Below are 16249 nucleotides of genomic sequence, written 5' to 3'. Positions count from 1 at the left end.
GATTTTCAGGTTTTCCAATAGTTTTGCACTCAGGTTGGTACTTTGCACCTGGATGTATTTACTACAATTCTCAATACCAAATTTTCTCAGTTTTGGTCTCTGGTACCTTATTCACTTACTCTGGCTGTTGATGCATTCAAGCAAAATTGGACAGACAAATTCCTTTATGTGTATCTCTTTATCTGATTTCTCTTCTGGGTGATTTCTATCATTATTCTACTCTGTGTCAAGTCCTTCTGATTGTCTGGCCAGCCGAAATGTGGTTTCAGCATCTGCTTCAGATCCAGTCTGTTCCATCTATGTCTCTTTCCAGCACTTCATCCTTTCTGCAGTAGCCTCAGTTCCAGGTAGTTCATCTTACTGTTTCTAGCTTTTGTTTTCACACCTGATTTTTATTCAGCTTTTGGTGAGGAGATCAAGTTTATTTCAGTAAGTTTCTCATTGGTATATTATGTTTGACCTTCCATGGAGGTTTATCAACATAAGTGGATTGTTTTTTTGTCATTGATCTGTGGGTCATTGGTTCTCTCCTGTTGCCCCACTGTTACATTTAATACAGATTTCTTCACGTGGTTATTTTATTAGTGGTATTTAGTCTCTTTGGTGGGGTTTTGGATTTAGAGCATAATCAATAGACCTGGTGTACTCATACGTGGTGTATTTGCATATATGAAGTTCAAATACTGACTGGTGCCTCACTCGTTACACCATGGGTGCACTGCTTTGGTGTTGTAAGTCACAGTGCGTGCAGCTTTTGGTAGCTCCACTTTTTCCTTTGGCACTGATTCTTGACATCTTTATGCTAAGTATTTTACTGTGCTTCAGGTAGTCTGGTATGTTTGGTTTGATTGGAATATCTATTTTATTTTGCTCTGATCACATCTGCCTATTCCCTGACTGTGGTGGTGGGAATTCCTTTCTTGAGGTGAAGATGGTATGATCCCCTTTTCCATCCTCACATGGATATCAGTTTCAAGCAGTTGAATGCTGCATTGTAGTTGAATTACTGATGATATAATCCTTGTCCTATCCCCCCCCCACACACACATGGGTGTTGATTCCCAACTGTAAAGTTTTGTATCCAGTTGACTTGCTGTGTATAGTTTGTCATGTCCCAGCTAGTTCTGTCTGAACTCAAAGTAATAATTGGGTAGCATAGAGGGAGCCACACAAGTCAAGTGTGTGTTTGGGGTGTATCTGTTGGTGGAGGTATAACAATTTACATTCTTGAATCAGTAAAACCATGTGAACTGAAAAATACATGGGAGTGAAAGTCTTGTGGCATGTGGAAAAATATTTTCAAATAAAGTGTAGCACTGAATCAAAATAACTGTGTGTGTGTGTGAGAGTGGACGTAAGTATCTGTCAGAAATGTATTTTCAGTGCAGAAAGGTTATAACATTCAGTAAAACTTTGAGTCTTCAAATGTGATGACATCATCTCTGACCCTTACCTGTAGGAAACTCTACCTAGATAAAGGCAATACATATCTTACAGTCCAGTTGATATGTATCTCAAAGAGATCTGTTGATGTGTACATGATTAAGCATTAAATATTTTTATATGTGACAGCCTTTTGTGTGGGCTCAAATCTTGAAAACTGATTTTCCATTTGTAACTGACTGTGACAGTTTGATCCTTTACAACTACAACAACACTAAAACAATGTAGCAGGAAAAATAATACTTATTGCATCAGAATAATAGATAACTTAATGTGGAAGATTTCATTTTTGAAGTAATATTTTCATATTAGAATACTGGTTATTAACAGACTGAAACTTTATGAAGATGATTGGCTACAATGAGCATTACATATACAGTCATGTGAAAAATTAAGACACCTTATGAAAGCCTGTGTATTTTTGTTACAATTTTGGATAAATGGATATTTAATCTCAATTGTAACAATACTGAGAGATTAAAGTAATATAACTAAACAATTACAATTGAAGAAAAGACTTTTCAAGATATTCTGTAAAATGTAATTCTACAAAAATGCATATTCTAAATGAGGAAAAAGTTAGGACACCCCCACATTTATACCCACTTGAAATGACTCAACTCACACACAGGTGTATCACACCAGGTGCACGTGATTAGAAGATTGTTACTCAGCATTGTGAATGAGGCTTGCCCTATTTAAACCTCAGACATTTAGTTTGGTGTACTCCTGACTGTTGAAGTGAGAGTGAGCACCATGGTGAGAGGACAAGAGCTGTCTGAGGCCTTCAGAAAGAAAATTGTAGCAGCTTATGAGTCTGGTAAGGGATTTAAAAAGATCCCAAAAGAATTTGAAATCGGCCATTCCACTGTCCGGAAAATAGTCAACAAGTGGAAGGCTTTCAAAACAACTGCCAGCATGCCCAGGTCTGGTCATCCAAGCAAGTTAACCCCGAGAGCAGACCGCAAGATGCTAAAAGAGGTCTTCAAAAACCCTAAAATGTCATCACGGGACATACAGCAGGCTTTGGCTACTGTTCATGTGAAAGTGCATGCCTCTACAATCAGAATGAGACTGCACAAGTGTAACTTGCATGAGAGGTGTGCAAGGATGAAACCTTTGCTCTCTAAGAGAAACATCAAGGTCAGACTGAAGTTTGTCAGAGAGAATGTAGACAAAGACCAGGACTTCTGAAATAATGTTCATTTGATAGATGAGTCCAAAACTGAATTATTTGAACACCAGAACAGAGAACATGTTTGGCGAAAACCAAATACAGCATTCCAGGAAAAGAACCTCATACCAACTGTGAAGTATGGAGGTGGAAGTGTCATGGTTTGGGGCTGCTTTGCTGCAGCAGGACCTGGACAGCTCACAATCATAGAATCCACCATGAATTCTACTGTGTATCAGAGGGTGCTTGAGGAACATGTAAGTCCACCTGTAAGAAAATTAAAGCTGAAGCAGAACTGGACCCTACAACACAACAGTGACCCAAAACATACCAGTAAATCCACCAAGGACTGGCTGAAAACTAAGAAATGGAGAGTTCTGGAATGGCCGAGTCAAAGCCCAGATCTTAATCCCATTAAGATGCTGTGGGGTGACTTGAAATGGGCTGTATATGCAAGAAACCCCTCAAACATCTCACAGCTGACAAATTTATGCATTGAGGAGTGGGGCAAACTTTCTTCAGACCGATGTCACAGACTGGTAGGTGGCTACAAGAAGCATCTCTGCAGTTATTTCAGCCAAAGGGGGTAGCACTAGCTATTAGGGGGTAGGGTGTCCTAACTTTGTCCTCAGTTAGAATATGCATTTTTGTAGAATTACATTTTACAGAAGATCTTGAAAAGTCTTTTCTTCAGTTGTAATTGTTTAGTTATATCACTTTAATCTTTCAGTATTGTTACTATTGAGATTAAATATTTATTTATTCAAAATTGTTACAAAAATACACAGGCTTTCATAGGGTGTCCTAATTTTTTCACATGACTGTATGTACTAATTTCATGTTATATTTCACATGTTCAAAATTAAGATGTGTTCTTGAAGGGGTTATTAATGTTTTCAAGCTATTTACCTTGAAAAGATGCATGTAAAGAGAACATTTTGAATTGCATGGTATAGCTCTGTATTATAGTGAGTCATGTAAAGAGAACATTTTGAATTGCATGGTGTAGCTCTGTTTTATAGTGAGTCATGTAAAGAACATTTGAATCACATGTGTAGCTCTATTTTATAGTGAGTCATATAAAGAGATCATTTTGAATCAAATGGTGTAGCTCTGTTTTATAGTGAGTCATCTAAAGGGAACATTTTGATTCACGTGGTGTAGCTCTGTTTTATAGTGTCATGTAAAGAAAACATTCTGAACCCCCTGGCATAGCTCTGTTTTTATAGTGAGTCATGTGAAGAGAACATTTTGAATCCCATAGTGTAGCTTTGTTTTTATAGTGAGTCATGTAAGGAGAACATTTTGAATCCCATGGTGTAGCTCTGTTTTAAAGTGAGTCATGTAAAGAGAACATTTGAATCCCATGTTGTAGCTCTGTTTTGCAGTAAGTCATGTATGGAGACACTTAAGGCATATCATGGTGTAGGCATGTGTTACAGTAGGCCATGTAAAGAGAATATTTGAAGGACATGATGCAGCTATATGTAATAGTAGGTTGTGTAAAGAGAATGTTTCAACATGATGTAGACCAGTAGGTGATTGGAGCTCATAATGGGTCATAGTTTTATAATTCTTTGTTTCAGTGTCTTGTTTTTTAGTATTTTGTTATACTGTTTTAATAAACACTACTACCCGATATGTTAATATTGTTATTTTTTAAATTAAAAAATTATGTTAGATTTATGAGTAATTTTTTTCAACTGATTTTGTGATATTTTAGAATAGAGTTTACATATAAATGTGTAGTTGTAATATTTATATCAGGATGTCATTCATCACTCCAGTTTTATGTGTTAAGTACATAACTACAGTGAAAGTATTCCTAGATTTGTAGGTCAGCTAAAAAAAATACTTCAGTCAAAAAGGAAACGAATGAATTAATTATCTTGTAAGTTTGAATTTTGTCGTAAGTTTCCATAGGTGACAAATTTACTTTCAAAATATGTTTATGTAATTAACATTTGTTTTATTGGGATGATAAAATGATAACAAATTGTAAATGAATTTCATATGTTGGAGGTTATAAAATGAACGTGACAGAAATACTTGCAACCATTTACTGTCAAACTGTGTTATTCAAGTATTAATGTACTGATTGGTGAATAAAATTATTGTCCCAATTTACAGATTTTATTGTGTCAGATGTGAGATATGACAAAGCTTAATTTGGAATTTACATGAATAATATTGAATATCTTTCCTTTATAAAAGAAATTAATGATTATTTTAGGATTTTATCAAAAGTAAATGACTTAATAGTTGTGTTTAAATGAAGCAGTTTTATTTCAAGTGTTTTTAGTGTAATATTACTAAGGTGGTTTTATTAATTAACTTCAGTCAGAAACCTTTGTTTAGTGAAACTTTTGTAAGTTTGGTAACATATAAAGATACAAAAACTATTCTTGCAGTTATTATGCTTCTGTTATTGTTGAAGTTTTTAATTCTTTATAGCATATGCTGTGCTCTGAGCCCTGATCACTTATTATTTCACAGATTAAATCTTTCATACAGCCAGGTTAAAATTACTTGTCATGACCTTATAATATTACATTTGAAATGTAATTAAACATGTTTGTTATCAGTGTATGTAAATAAATATAGCAGAAAAACAGTTTATAATATAAAATTCTATATTTATATCTAAGTTTGAACTTTTCACTTTCAAAAAGAAATACATGGAAAAGTTTCAAACTTAATTTTTCTATGTCACATGATACACCTGAGCTCTAAATTCCTTGCTTCAGAATTTTCTAATTTGTAACATAAGCTACTGCAATTTCCAACCATTTAGAAACATTATTTTTGTAAAAATGGCTGGTTTGGGTCAATTTCAACCTCCTTCTGTCATCGTTAGGTTCACGAAGAAAGAGGTAACTGACCAATAGCTGTTAAGATGTTTAAAGGGGGTTGTGTAACTGAGTGTAGGAATGTAGAGGGCGTGCTTAGACGTTTGATTATATTTATTAATATAGGTATAAAGGTGTTCCTTTGTATTGGTTTATTTTGGGCTTAAGTTGTTGTATAAGTAAGGCTTCTTTAATTTTGCATTTTTGTTTATGTTTGTTTCTTTATTTAGTATTTGTGTGTTTTCTGTGGCTATGTTGTGTTTATTTGATTTGCAGTGTTCGAAAACGTGTGAAGGTGACCTTTTGGGTTTTCTCGTCATCACTGATCATTTAGAAACACTAACTATACATAATTATATGCAAGTCTCTTTATTTGCTGAAATTTCAATAATGTTAACCCATAGAGAATCTCTTCCAATCTCTCTTTGACTTTTGGTATTTTTTGTTAATCAATTTTTACATGACTGAAGGAGATTTACAACCAATAGAAAAAGCAGATTCTTCTCTCATCAAGCATATAACCATCCTTTTTAAACATAATGAACAGAGTATTCTCTTGATAGAAATATCTTGTCATATGGTCATGGTTTTACCACTCTGAATGGCTAATAGAATGTTGAAATATTTTTACCTGAATCCAAAGAGTACAAATATGTTTTTTATGTATAGTTTTCACTTATATATTTAAAAAATAACTAAAATATAAAAAAATTATGAACATATCAGGTTAGTCTAACCAATTTTGGTAAAAAAAACATCTTAAGTTTCCATTAATTCTGGTGAAAAATACAACATTAGGTCATTTACTTTCAAGTGAGATTTACAAGAAACAACTTCTTGTATATTTTATTACTTTTTGTGCAAGGGTTTACTGTTCTAATAATACAAAGTACAGCAACAAAACTTTGAAATTAAAATAAAACAGGTGAAAGTGTTGTGATAAGAAGTTTGGAATTTTTTTGTTGTTATTGTACTAAGTGCAGAAGAAAGATTGGTTTTATTTACTTCATATTTTTAAACTTTTTAATTTCACTGTACATTGATAATTTCTCTACGCTTAGTGTTAAGTAGATAAAACACAAAACTGTACTAAAAATTTACTGACATTAATTTGATATATTCCATAGGCTATGCAAATTAAATATAAAACTGTAAGAGGAAAATAAATATTTTATTCGTAGCACGAAAATCACCTTTCACTCACCTGTCTCAGTAAAGTTTGTAGAAATTCAGTGACAGAGTTGTAGTTGAAATACTTTATTAAAAAAATCTTTCGTTTTTTTATATAACCTGAAATTTCCCAAATCTCACAAACACATATCAAGTAAATTCAAAGTTAGTGTGTGTATAATTCCAGGGTTGGTTAAGTCATATGGTAAAGGGCAATAAACATTTACACTCCATTTTTTTATACTCTAGGCAAAACAAGAAATTTTTGATATTAAACAACAAAGACTTCTCCATGCTCAAGATGAATATCAACATCTCCGTGAAGCCCTTCAGTGCCTTAGCACTTGTACATCTAGCAGTAGTTTGTGTTCCATGAGTTCCTTATCATCAGGTAGTAGTGGAAGAAAATATGACACTGAACTTCTGAAAGCTGAAGTTGCCCAAGCACATGAACGTGTAGCCAAACTTAAACAAGAACTGTCTCAGATACGCACTGTGCTCCATTACAAAGAGCAAGGACTCGAAACTTTATCAGAGTAAGTATAGAAATTTATATAAATATAAAAATTATTACTTTCTGGTGAAGCTTAATCAATAGCTGGGTTTAGACCATTGTGAGACAGGTTAGTTTTACTCTACTGATGACTGTCAATGTGAAGAAATTCAACAAAGCACAGGTAAATGGCAGGAGTAACTGTGACTCTTAAGGTAGTTAAATGCCTCATCATCTAATTAGATAATATTATATACTGTTATTCAGTAATGACACTTAGCTCTCTACAGAAGTAGAAGCTATTACTCTGTGTCACTATCCAAAACATTTGTGCACATTTGCTAAGCTTTGAACACAATGCCCACCCCCTTCACATATTAACCCTCTTGTAATGGGCTTGGTATAATATACTCGAGTTTACTTGTATAAACATTTTCAATGGGCTTAGTTCAGGCAAACACGCTGGATGATCCAAAAGAATTACGTTATTCACCATGAAAAAGTTCTTTGTCCTGTGGGTGTTGTGGATTGTAGGGTTGTCCTGCTGAAAGATCCAGTCACTTCCACACAAGCGAGGGCCTTCATTCAATAAGGATGCTCTCTTCAACATGCCAATGTAGCCAGCTGCTGCTTGATGCCCCTGTATAACCTGAAGCTCCATTGTCCATGGAAGGAGAAAGCACCTCAGATCATGATGGAACCTCCTCCACTGTGTTGTGTGGAAAATGTCTCCGGTAGGATATCCTTATCATTCCAGTAAAGATGGAAGCCATCTGGACCATCCAGGTTAAATTTTTTCTCATCAGAGAACAAAATTTTCCACTTTTCAACGTCCCATGTTTGGTGCTTCTCAGCAAAGTTTAACCAAGCTGTTTTGTGGTGTGGAAGGAGGCGTGGCCTTTGAAGACATATACGGTTTTTAAAGCCTTTTTCTCGTAGATGCCAACTTATTGTTTTTGAGCTGCATTCTGCATCTGTAAGGGCTTTAATCTGGTTCAACGATTGGCTGGTGTCTTGCTGGACAACCCTAAATAGTGCTGGCAAAATTTTTTTGGGCTGACCACTAGAAGTTCTCTTTTCGTATCCCTCAGGGTCTTTTAAGAAATTTGTGACAGCAGTTTTACTATGCCCAATCTCACCAGCGATGGCATGTTGAGAGAGACCTTGCTTTTGCAGCTCAACAGTTTGGTCACATTCATACTCTGTCAACTTTTTTATTCTTTGCCATATTTTTACCCAATGTAACACAGGAGATGTCACTAGGAGATGTTGACTACACTAATGCTTGAACACAAATAACTAAATATTGTTACGTGTTTAGTGATTAACGCTTCATTTGAGTATGGTCTTAAACTTTTGACCAGCTAGTGTTTTGGCTAATTTCATAGTGTTTACGTTTTCCCTATTAAATGCTAGAAAAGTTTTTTATTTTTATTTTCCCTTTTCTTATTTTCATCTTTCAAAGCTCTACTCAAATAAGTGGTTAAGTGTAAAAATGTAAAATGCAAATTTTTTCTTTCTGTTCATTGGCCTTAAGATTTTGGCCAGCAGTGTGTGTTTAACACAGCTAAATAAACAAAAATTATGAATTACTGTATCAATAGCATGGAATTCCACTATAATTTATGAAGCTTAATGACTAAGCTATACTTAGGTCTTAAAATTAAAAATATGAAACTTGAAGCAGACTAAAGACACAACCTACCTCCTTGAAATCTTGATTTTAAAGAGTGTGGTGGTCTTTTAAAGATTAAAATTGCTGAGAAATCCATGAGGAGGAGATTCTAAGCTTTCTGTTTGTTATTCACATGCTATATACTGAAGTGTATATAAAGGACAATTTCTCAAATAAATGGAAAGAGGTGAACAGGGTCTCTGTGTTTGATTCAGTACATAAGATATATCTAAGCAAAATAAAAAAATACAAGCTTCCTATTATATACTGTAGTATGTCAAAATTGTTAATTTGAATTCCTAATTCATACAAAAGTATAGACTTGACATCACAAACCTCATTTTAACCAGAGCAGCATTCATCATACCATGTGATTTTCAAAACTTGATATTTTGGTGCTTTCTTTTAATATTTACATTTAAATTAAGAAATTAACTGATATTAAAGTTTGAATTATATTCTACAATTTGACACCAAACTTATTGACATAAATTCATCAAATAGTATTTCAACAAAGTTTTGAATGCAAGTCAACAATTGCAATGACATGGCATTTGACCCTTAACCCATCACAAAATAGTTAATATGTACTGCACCAGAGTATAAGCTTCATTGGTATATAACCTTCCACCAATAGGATGATGACACATCATCCTTTTGTAGTAAATTCTATGAGCACTTGGGTTTAATTAAACAAAGGCTCATTATTTTTCTTATCACTGCTTTCTTCAAATGCATTTTTCATAAAAATTATTGATTTTTTGTTGTTTTTTTATTTGAAATTGTTAGCTACCATTTGTATTGTAATCTTTATTTTATTAATTTTGGGAGAGAAAGAATACATTGATTTATAAACTTTGTTAAACATTACATCAATGAGTGTTCCTTTTTCTCCTGCTATATGCACAATCTAAAAGAAGAAACTGTTGGTGTGGCTCCTAACATTTAACTTGTGGTTAAGGTACAAGAATGTTTGTGAGAATTTGATTAACCAGAACTGTCTATTTAGTTCAGACTGAAATGAAACATGAAAATCATCTTTTTCTTGATACATTCTAGCAGTAAGAGACAACCAAAATATAGTCACAAAACTATTTGGAAAACCAACACACACTCATCAGTATTTGAACTTTTCTGCAATATAACAGAAGAAGTAACATCACGTCTCATCATCTTTTCTGGTTTGTGGTCCTACATTCTTGTTTGTTGAATTGTTTCATACTTTGAATGTTTTCACCAAGATGGTTATTAAAGATAATGTGTCAACAAACAAACACAAATTGAATAGGAATGCCTGAATGATCTATATGCAAGTCAAGCTGGCTATAATGGTACACCTGCTGTCATTGTACCTTTCTCCAGATCTTGGGCCTTGAGCACCATAGAAAAAGACAAGCTTTTGCATCATGTATGAGAAAATTGAGGTATAAGGAAAATTTCAGATTCAGTACTAAAACATGAACAAAGAAATGTTACTTATATTAAGAAATGCAAATACTGGAAGGCAATACACTTGAGAAACTAGTATAGCTTTTCATGTTCTCTTTAACGGTTGGCTCAATGAAACCTTTAATGATATGAAATATCATCAGTTGGGCTGCAAAGAAGAGATTGAGTAGAATGACATAGAGGTTATTAATAAAGACAAGTAACTACACATGAAGAGATATAAAAGAAACTATACATAAGAGGAAAAAAAGATTTGAAGACAAGAAGTTGAATGTCAACTTTTTTCAGTGATTTGTGGAATAATTTGCACTAAAGTTTCATTTCTTGAAATGTTTAATGTTTGTATATGTACAATTTTCATGTTTGGATAAAAGTGAATGAATATGATTGAAAGCTTTTAACAAATATAATGTAGAGTTAAATCGTCAATATAATTTTATTTAATGTTTTAATTTTAAAAATATTACTTGTAACACAAAACTGTTGGTATGTTGAGAGAAAAGATACTCAAAGATTGTTTTTACTGACTCTAGATGATGAGCAACTGTAACATTTCACAACTTCATAATAAATAGCAAAATTGATACCACAGCATAACTAGTGATTGACATCATGGAATGTAGCTTCAAGAAATCACTTTATCTGCACTGTGACAATTAGTAAATAATTTAATTAAACCACTAGATTTGAAATCACAACACAGACAGCAATAAAACAGGTTCAAATAATTAGTCTGAGAGTTTATTATTTTAACTGTAACATGCCAAATCATCAATGTACTTAAGTAGAGTGATGTAAGGGTCATCTTGGAAGAAACATGTATCCATCTTGCTTTGCAGTCAGGTCCAGTTTCTGTCATGGTTTCCAGTAGTATTTTGTTTGTTAGTCAGTCAGTAGACTCTAAAATGACATCATGTAAAGGATAATTAAAGTTGAAATTTGTGGCGTCAGTAAAATGTGTGTGCCATAAATTGCGAGAAGAATAATGAACTCTGTAGACTATAACACATTGTGACATATGGACTTCAAAAGCATGAAATAAAAATAGTTGTTATTCCTAATCTTGGTTTTATTTATTCTTGGAATAGAACACTTGGGTATCCTGCAGAAGTACATCTAATATATAGAGGCAGTACTGACAAATGTGTTAGTAGCAGAATAGCTAAACATAATGGGTTTAAGGCTAATCTGCCTGTGATGGCACGAGAAAGCATCTGCCATGATAAATGCACCAATTTTTTTCCATTATTATGAAAGACTCCTAGTGTTTACTATCATAGGAACAAACTTCTTGAAATCATTGTCAGATCTCTCAAGAGTGACATTGATGTGGCCTAACTTGAAGTGAAAACTATACTGAGAAGGGAGAGGCTAGCAACATCTTCATCCTATTGAAAACATCAGAAAGCATCTTTAGAAACAAATTTTACATTTGTTTTACCATCAGATGCTAGATTATTTGGGAAATGCTTTGGTAATGTGTAGATGGCACTATGTGATGGACGTGATCTTTGCTAAGGTGTTCTTGAACATTTTAAAAAAATGCCATTTTTGATAACTGTGAGCCATGACGTTTCTCAAACCAGAAGACTGGTAAGTCAGAGAGGAGTCTCATGTTCACATTTTAGCGTGTTATAATTTTACCTTAATAATACAGTAAATTTTATCATTATTAATAGTAAAACATTATTATTTGGGTATTTAGAAAATATATACCAATAAACTTGTTATTCTTGAATTACCTTATTCAGTGTACAGCTATTAATGTTTGTGTGCACTTAAACATACACATTGACACAGATGGGTGTATATGATTATTTTAGCAATATTTGATATTTTCAGAGTTGACCAGCAGTTTACTGATCATCCTACTGGCTACAGTCTCGAACAGGCTCAAGCCATAATGGAAGAGTTGAAAAATATACAGATGTCATTATCTAGTGGAAAAAAAGAAAAAGCAGAATTAATGCAGGTAAATATAAAGCTGTTTGAAAGGAAAAACCCATTCTTATATCTGTATCTTCAAACATAGTTTTATTTATATTTCAGTAGTATACCGACTGTATTTGACAGTAAATCAAAGAGAGTAAATAAAACTTGTAAACTGTATGCTTTTGCTTCATATGTTCAGTAAGATTTGTATCAGTAATTGCAATAGCTGTGTTAGTGCATGTGTTATCTTTAGTTGTTTTTATGTGTGTTTATGGAAGAATGAAATTAATAATGTGTAACTACTGATATGTCTGTTTGATCAATTAAAATTCAGACTCATTTTTCAAGTATAAACTTTCCAGACTAGACAGTTCCCATTCACCACATTCTGTTGCTTCATGAAGGGTTTACTAGGAGATTAAAATGACTTAGTTTTTATAACATTAGTTTACATAGTTATAAATTGAACTATTTTTTCTGTCATTGATAATCTTAATAACATGTTTGAAGTGTTCCAGAATTTTTTCAACCAATGTCATTTCCTTCAGTTAAAGTTTTGTAGTTTATTTTAGTGTGTCACCTGCTTTATATGTAACGGTATGATGCTGTGAAGACACAAATAATATAATTTAAAGATAACCACATCATGAAAATGATTCTGCAATTAATGTTATAAACAAAAAACAATTTTAAAACAGTTTGTTTTAGTTGGATATTGTGGTGAATGTTTCTCTGGAATGTGAGTTTTACACTAACTTATTCTCATCAGGTGGATCATAGCCCTAAATTCTTTAACCAAAATCTGATGTTTGTGTGACTTGCTAATTATAGTCATGATAATATTATAGCATCTTCAACAGTGGAATGGGTGTGTAATTAAATATCCTAAAGAAAATAATACACTGAAACTAGTGTTATTATTGCAACAATGTTTAAGTGAGGGATAGCCCATTATAAGGCATTTTGATATAATGTTAGGTTTTTGTCAAATATCTTAATGCTGTTGCTTGTTTTTTAAATTTTTAGTGTGAGCTTTAATTACTTTTTGTAAAATAAAAGTAGTGGACTTGTTGTGGTTCCTTAACCTTTTACTTGGTTATCATTACCCCAGTGTCTTTCAAAATTAAAAGATGAACTGACAAGGCTGCAACCTTCATCCTCAGACATCATGTCCTTAAGCATCCCATCAGAAAAACTGAATACTGCATCTCAGACTGATCTGTCAGGAGAGGTATTAAATGTTTCTTTTATTTTAAACAGTCAGTTGTGTAACATGGAGTAAGTTCTGCATTGAAACTTGTATTTAAGGTGAAACTAAACCTAGAAAAACTGTGAAATTTGTATAAGAGATATCTGTACTTGATCAAGCCTTGTGGTTTATTAATATTATAGTGGTCTTTCTTTTTCCATCTTGAAAGTATTGTCTAAACGTTTAGCAATATTTTCCAGTATATTTGTGTACAATAAAAGAATTGAATGCAAATGTATATGATAGAAACAAACTTTTCACTCATTTGTTATTTACATCATTCAGTTTATATCAGTTATTAGAGTTATACAAGTTCATTTAAATTCCTTTTTATCTTTAATTTATATACATAGCACTTTCTTGGTAGCAAAGGTGTACTTGCAGATAAAATTCAAAATTTAAGTAAAATTAAATAATCTAACTATTTAAATATTTTTAGTTAAAATGATATTTTTTGGTTTAAATTCTGTTGGAAAAATTAAAGTGTAATGTTTTCAATCTGTGTTTTCACTGAGTCCTGCTGTCTTTCACTTATCTGTTATATATATACAAGGTCTGTTCAAAAAATACGTGGACTGTTTGAATTGTGCGGCTCCAGTTGGTTCCAGGGGAATCCGCTTGGTGTCGCTAGGTTTGCACAGATCAGCTGATTACGACGCCATTTCCCGATTGCAGATATCTTCATTTGTGTATTAGCTACGCGGTTTTAAGTGAAGTGCACTTTTTTTCGTTTGGCGGATTTCAGAATGAATGACCTGAAGGAGCAACGACTTGCTGTGAAATTTTGTGTTAAACTTGGAAAATCTGCAACTGAAACTTTTGCTATGCTTAACACGGCTTACGGTGATGTTGCTATGAAGCGTACGGCATGTTTCAAGTGGCATGAACATTTTAAGGATGGTCGACAGTCCATTGAAGATGATGAGCGTCCTGGACGTCCTTCCACGTCAACTGACGACCCACACGTCGACAAAATCAACACCGTAAATCGACGTCTGACTGTCAGGGAGCTTGCTGAAGAGTGTGGGATATCAGTTGGATCTTTTACCAGATTTTGACCGAAAAATTGAAGATGCACCGCGTTGCTGCGAAATTCAGCCCTCAGAACTCGTGAGTTTTTGGCCAAACACTCGATTACTGTTCTTCCCCACCCCCCACCCCCCTACTCATCTGACCTTGCTCCTTGCGACTTTTTCTTGTTCCCCAAGCTCAAAAGATCCTTGAAAGGAAGAAGATTTGAGACGATTCCCGAGATTAAGGCAAATGCGACGAAGGAGCTGGAGGACATTACAAAAGAAGCGTACCAGGACTGTTTCAACAAGTGGAAACACCGTTGGGATAAATGTGTGCGTTGGGGAGGAGAGTACTTTGAAGGGGTTCCAGATCTGTAACTTCTAAATAAAGTACATTTTGTTTTATGACGTCAGTCCACGTATTTGTTGAACAGACCTCGTATCTATATATATAGGCTTATATTTGCTGAAAACATGTATGCTGAGAATATAGATATTCATGTTTCTACTCTTAATGGTCTTATGACTACAGGCCCTTGTTCCTTACAGTAATCTAAATAATTACTAATAAAGGTTAAGTTTGTAAATAGCTTCTAATGCAACATCTGATTGAGTAGTTAGGCTAGAGTTAAAAATATTTCTGTTTGCTGTAACTAATGATCTGAAATTGGGCTGTCTGAGAGATTTTTTTAGCTTTATGACCTGGGAGATTTTTATTTTCACCAATTTCTGCCAATATACTAATCTACCTAACAATTTGTGAACTTTAAAATTTTCATCATTGTATTATGGCTAGAATATTTTTTTTCTTGAAATTAATGTAGTCATGATTGCAATGATGAGAGAGGGCATCACCTGATTAACAATTGACAGCTTAACACTGATTGCTCAGTGCAATGAAGCTGGACAACATAGTTTAGAAGAAAGTTCTTGTAGATTTATTTAGCAAGTTAGATAAAATGTAAGAACAAACTATAAAGTTATCAGCAAATCAGTTCAATTTTATTGACCAGGAAGTATGTTTTGTGAAAGTGCAAAAGTTTCTGTAATTTTATTCATATAATAAATGTCAAAGGTCATTGCATTAATAATTTAACCCATTATGTTTTAGGTGATCATGGAAATAGTGGTATTTACAAATTCGTTTTTGTCATGCAATTTGAAAAAAAACAAAAGACTACCTATCTACCTACACAGTATATTGGTTAATTGACCAACCAGAGCTGCTGTGAGGTTGAGCAAAAGAATCTAGTGCAAATATCATAAATCCCTAAATTTGTTATAGTTTTTTTTCGGTGTTCTTTTCATTTCTGAAAAGTATATTCTTGACTACATTATGTATGTTTGAAGGATATTTAAATTTTCTTCTATGACAATACATCAAGTAAGCTTATTTAGGTTTAACAAATTTGGTAGGCAAAGAGAGGGTGTTCCAATAAATCATATTCATATTTACTGAACATTATTTATAAGTTTATTGTATTCAGACAAAGCACTTGTATATTCACCAAGAATATTCTTATAAAACATATTGTTATCTAGTCTGGCACATGAAATGTAAAGCAAGTTGGTACCACTGCATGATATCTTTGCACAAAATGCTTATACATAGTTTAGAAAATCTTATGAGATCCATTATCACTTAACTTTTGTTGCCAAGGTTCATGAAAGTAATATTCTTTGGAATTTGCTTAATATTTTGCATGCTATCAGTGATTAATATTGTTCAGTATTCAAAAAAAATATTTTTACTGTTACTTGGATAATGTGAAATGCAGAGCATTCATAAAAAGAAAGATAGT

The 16249-nt window shown here is 33.2% G+C and overlaps 1 protein-coding gene across 12 annotated transcripts in view; it reads left to right on the top strand.

The window, feature by feature from the left end:
* Window positions 1–16249, top strand: part of LOC143244325 (protein kibra-like) — a 111741-nt gene that overhangs the window by 30768 nt on the left and 64724 nt on the right. For all 12 annotated transcript variants that reach the window (XR_013025028.1, XR_013025027.1, XM_076488785.1 and 9 more), the window contains 3 exons: window positions 6886–7172; window positions 12096–12225; window positions 13297–13416. Coding sequence is in view for 10 of the 12 variants with exons in the window: in XM_076488785.1 (XP_076344900.1) it covers window positions 6886–7172; window positions 12096–12225; window positions 13297–13416 (537 nt within the window). In the remaining 2 variants the exon portion in view is untranslated. The remainder of the gene's footprint in view (window positions 1–6885; window positions 7173–12095; window positions 12226–13296; window positions 13417–16249) is intronic.

This window comes from Tachypleus tridentatus, chromosome 2 (assembly GCF_004210375.1).
Source record: "Tachypleus tridentatus isolate NWPU-2018 chromosome 2, ASM421037v1, whole genome shotgun sequence".
Taxonomy (NCBI): Eukaryota; Metazoa; Arthropoda; class Merostomata; order Xiphosura; family Limulidae; genus Tachypleus; species Tachypleus tridentatus.
The sequence above is the reverse complement of the archived record's forward strand: the minus strand, read 5'-3'. Positions and strand labels throughout refer to the sequence as shown.